Raw genomic sequence first — 3,809 nt, 5'->3', positions numbered from 1 at the left:
TGTCGTATCGGTACCACATGGCTTCTTGGCCTGAACAGGGACTTCGGGCAGCTCAACTATCTCAAATAAGATGATTGGGTTTTGAGCTTGTAATTTGTCATTCTGGGCCTCCTAAAATGGGTTTAGAGTCTAGTCCAAAGTACTTAACATGGATCAAAATCTGAATTATTGGCACACTATGACTGACCCTACAATTTTTATTTTTTGGGTAACATGTATTAGTTTAGAGGTGGCCAAATCGGTTTTTTCTTTCCTGTTTTAAACCAGTTCCAAACCCATATAAATACCCATATTTCACCTCCCCCTCTCCCCATTCTTTTCCTATTCATTTCTTAAACACATTACAAAACAGTAACTGCAAGTAAATGGATCGGGTGAATGTTCTAGCTTCCAAGAGTGCTTTGGTTATCTTCACAAAAAGCACATGCTTCATGTGCCATAGTATCAAGGCTCTCTTCTTTGATTTTGGTGCAAGTCCCGCAGTTTATGAGGTTGACAGTAATGTCGAACTAGAGTGTGCCCTACGGAGGTTGGGTTCTAATATTGCGTTTCCAGCCGTGTTTGTAGGTAGTAAATATCTGGGTTCTACTAAAGAAGTTATTTCCCAACATATTGACGGCACTTTAAAGCAAAAGCTTATTGAAGCAAAGGCTATCTGGCTCTAGAACTTGTCAGTTTACATATGCGTCATTTAGAGTTGGTGTTCGTATATTTTGAAGTTCTTTAATAATATTACATGTCAGTTTTGTAGAAAGGATGTTTAATTTGAATGTGTAATTATTGTTGGTAATTATAGTCATTCAACAAAATTAAACGAGAAATTCATTATAAGACACATGTTAATGTTAATCGATAACCAAAACAAACTAATAATTCTAGTTCAGTACATAAACCTGATAAAACTCATGACCTAGTGATCTAATGGTACAATACTTACCTCATGCAAAAGTGGCGTGCGTATAAATCCAGACAAGTGCAAGATTATATGATATTTAGGTGTAAAAAATGAAGTTAAAAAAATTAAACTTGATGAAAAATTTAAACACAATTAATCAAAATTACAACTCATAAGCATTTAAACTCTATCTTTCGTATATGAATTATAATACACCATATATAAGATTCATAAAGAATATACTCGTAATTGTTTTGAACTCGGTATTCTAATATTTTGGTTTGTTTTAGTTCTTATGTTTTTCTATATTTCTTATTCTTTATCTTTTCATGCAACTATACATAAATTATAATGCTTATCTTTTTTCAACATGTCTCAAATGAATATCTAAAGTATGTTTTCATATACTAACTAATAATAAGAAATGACTTGGTTGTAAGCATTATAAATCAAGTTACATGAAGCATAAGAAGGAAGTAAAGTGACTTAACATTTTGAAAACATTTAGTCCCACAGATTACTTAAAACTATATATCTTTTTTAGACAAATTTGGATCGCTGACAGACCACCAGATTATCATCGTACCACTAGCGGAACCACCCGATCGTATCCATCTCCACTAGGCAATAATGCCTATACACCAATCCAGGAAGAAATCCAATAAATCTGGGAAAACCCCCCTTGTAGAAATCGAACTCAGGACCTCGTGGTCCCTAAGCCTTATCCCACCCCTAAAATGCTACTAGGCTATAATGTGATTGGCTTAAAACTATATCTCTTGATCATGATAATACAATATTCTTTAAATATCAAGATAACCAACATGTGTAACATTGTTTATCATATGTATAAAGAGTTTTAAAAGCATCTTAATTGTACATGAATAGTTAAAATAAACGCACAAAATCTTTATCTTGTATTAATATAAAGCATATATCCGTTCAAAGATAAGTCTTTATATATTTATGTCTGATCTATTTATATACATGTTTGGCTTGAGGATGCAATTGTAGATTTTCTAAAGTTGAGGCTTTGATTCTTGATCATAATATTACAATATTCTTTAAAGATCAAGATAACCAACATGTGTAACATTGTATATCATATAAACGCACAAAATCTTTATCTTGTATTAATATAAAGCATATATCCGTTCAAAGATAAGTCTTTATATATTTATGTCTGGTCTATTTATATACATGTTTGGCTTGAGGATGCAATTGTAGATTTTCTAAAGTTGAGGCTTTGATTCTTATCATAATATTACAATATTCTTTAAAGATCAAGATAACCAACATGTGTAACATTGTATATCATATAAACGCACAAAATCTTTATCTTGTATTAATATAAAGCATATATCCGTTCAAAAGATAAGTCTTTATATATTTATGTCTGATCTATTTATATACATGTTTGGCTTGAGGATGCAATTGTAGATTTTCTAAAGTTGAGGCTTTGATTCTTGATCATAATATTACAATATTCTTTAAAGATCAAGATAACCAACATGTGTAACATTGTATATCATATGTATAGTATAAAGAGTTTGAAAAGCATCTTAATTGTACATGAAAAAAGGGGACAATCCAAAATTAATCTCTAATAGATTAATTTTAGACGGGTATAATCTACAAGGTTTATATATAAGTGTCGTCAACTTTTTTTCACTTAAAATTCCTCTTTTACTATGTCAAATAAAATAAATATAAGTTTTTTTAATTTATTATTATTATTAGTAGTAGTAGGAAAATATCTAATATCTAACCTATAATAAAAGACTCCAAATAATGCTACATGGCATTCTCTCATTCAACCTCATAAATTTTATTTATATTTGTTTAATAAATTTCTTTTAATATTAATTTTAATTAATAACCAATATATAGATATCACTTATTTTTATCCTTATCTTTATCTAAAATTAATAAATAACTTCAATTTTGCAATTTAGACCCTTTGTTTTTTTACTTTTAACCCAAAGTTTTTCATCTTTTGCAATTTAAACCCAACTCTTTTTTATTTTCAATTTTGGTCCACCATACTTTTCATCTTTCCCAAGTTTTTGGTTTTATTCTAAATTTTGTGAGTTAACGCACTGCAACGTGCGTGTGGGGTTCAACATTTTTTCGTATATTTTTCCCGTTTGACTGGCCCGTCGCATCACATCTATTTATATAAATTTTGTGAGTTAACGCTGTCACACCCCCAAAATACCACCTAGGGAGTGTCCCTGATAGGCGTGTGACGTACTGACAATGAGCCACTAATTACATTGAACCCACAAGTTTCAAAATAAAATTCTCAATTATTAATAACAATTCCATCACAAGTTTATACGAAATTCAATATGTTCAGCGGAAGCAAATAATAAACCATAATTAAGTTGTTCGAAAGCCAATGTGTAAAAGTAAACAAATAATCATATGAGTCTCTTCAGTCGACCCATGACCACTCATGCTCCTCCAGACAGCAAGTTCCCAATCCAAATACCTAACGACCTGCGAGCATGCAACAAGTGTATCAGACAAAGCTGGCGAGTTCACAGTTTTAGAAAATGTTTGTTACCAGTTGTATGTAAAACAGTTCACTGACAAATGCAAGTAATATTGTTAATATCTCAATTCCGAACAAGACGGCTCCTGATGTACATGACTGCCCTTTCCCACGTACTCCTATCCAGTACTGGGCCCGACTGGGTCATTAGTTCACATTCGTCCTATCTAGGAGCAGTGTGAGGGTGCCAAACCTAAGTAGCGCTACCAACTAATACCCGTTACCCTCCAGGTAACAACATAAGGGACTTACAAGAATGATAGGTGAGAATATTAACCAATATACCCGTTTTTACCCAAAAGACTTATCCCTCCACGGGATACCCACTGACTGTCCCCAACCACTGGGACGCATGCT

The 3,809-nt window shown here is 32.2% G+C and overlaps 1 protein-coding gene across 1 annotated transcript; it reads left to right on the top strand.

The window, feature by feature from the left end:
* Positions 1-365: 365 nt before the first annotated feature.
* LOC110934742 (glutaredoxin-C11) lies at positions 366-665 on the top strand. The gene has a single exon (XM_022177567.1). It carries the CDS (start codon positions 366-368, stop codon positions 663-665), a length of 300 nt encoding a protein of 99 aa, XP_022033259.1.
* The last annotated feature ends 3,144 nt before the right edge of the window (positions 666-3,809 follow it).

The sequence above is a fragment of the Helianthus annuus genome, chromosome 4, assembly GCF_002127325.2.
Source record: "Helianthus annuus cultivar XRQ/B chromosome 4, HanXRQr2.0-SUNRISE, whole genome shotgun sequence".
Classification (NCBI taxonomy): Eukaryota; Viridiplantae; Streptophyta; class Magnoliopsida; order Asterales; family Asteraceae; genus Helianthus; species Helianthus annuus.
This window is presented reverse-complemented; position numbering and strand designations above follow the sequence as displayed.

Coding starts and splice junctions, on each gene's coding strand:
- LOC110934742 (XM_022177567.1), top strand. CDS start 366: ATGGATCGGGTGAATGTTCTAGCTTCCAAGAGTGCTTTGGTTATCTTC.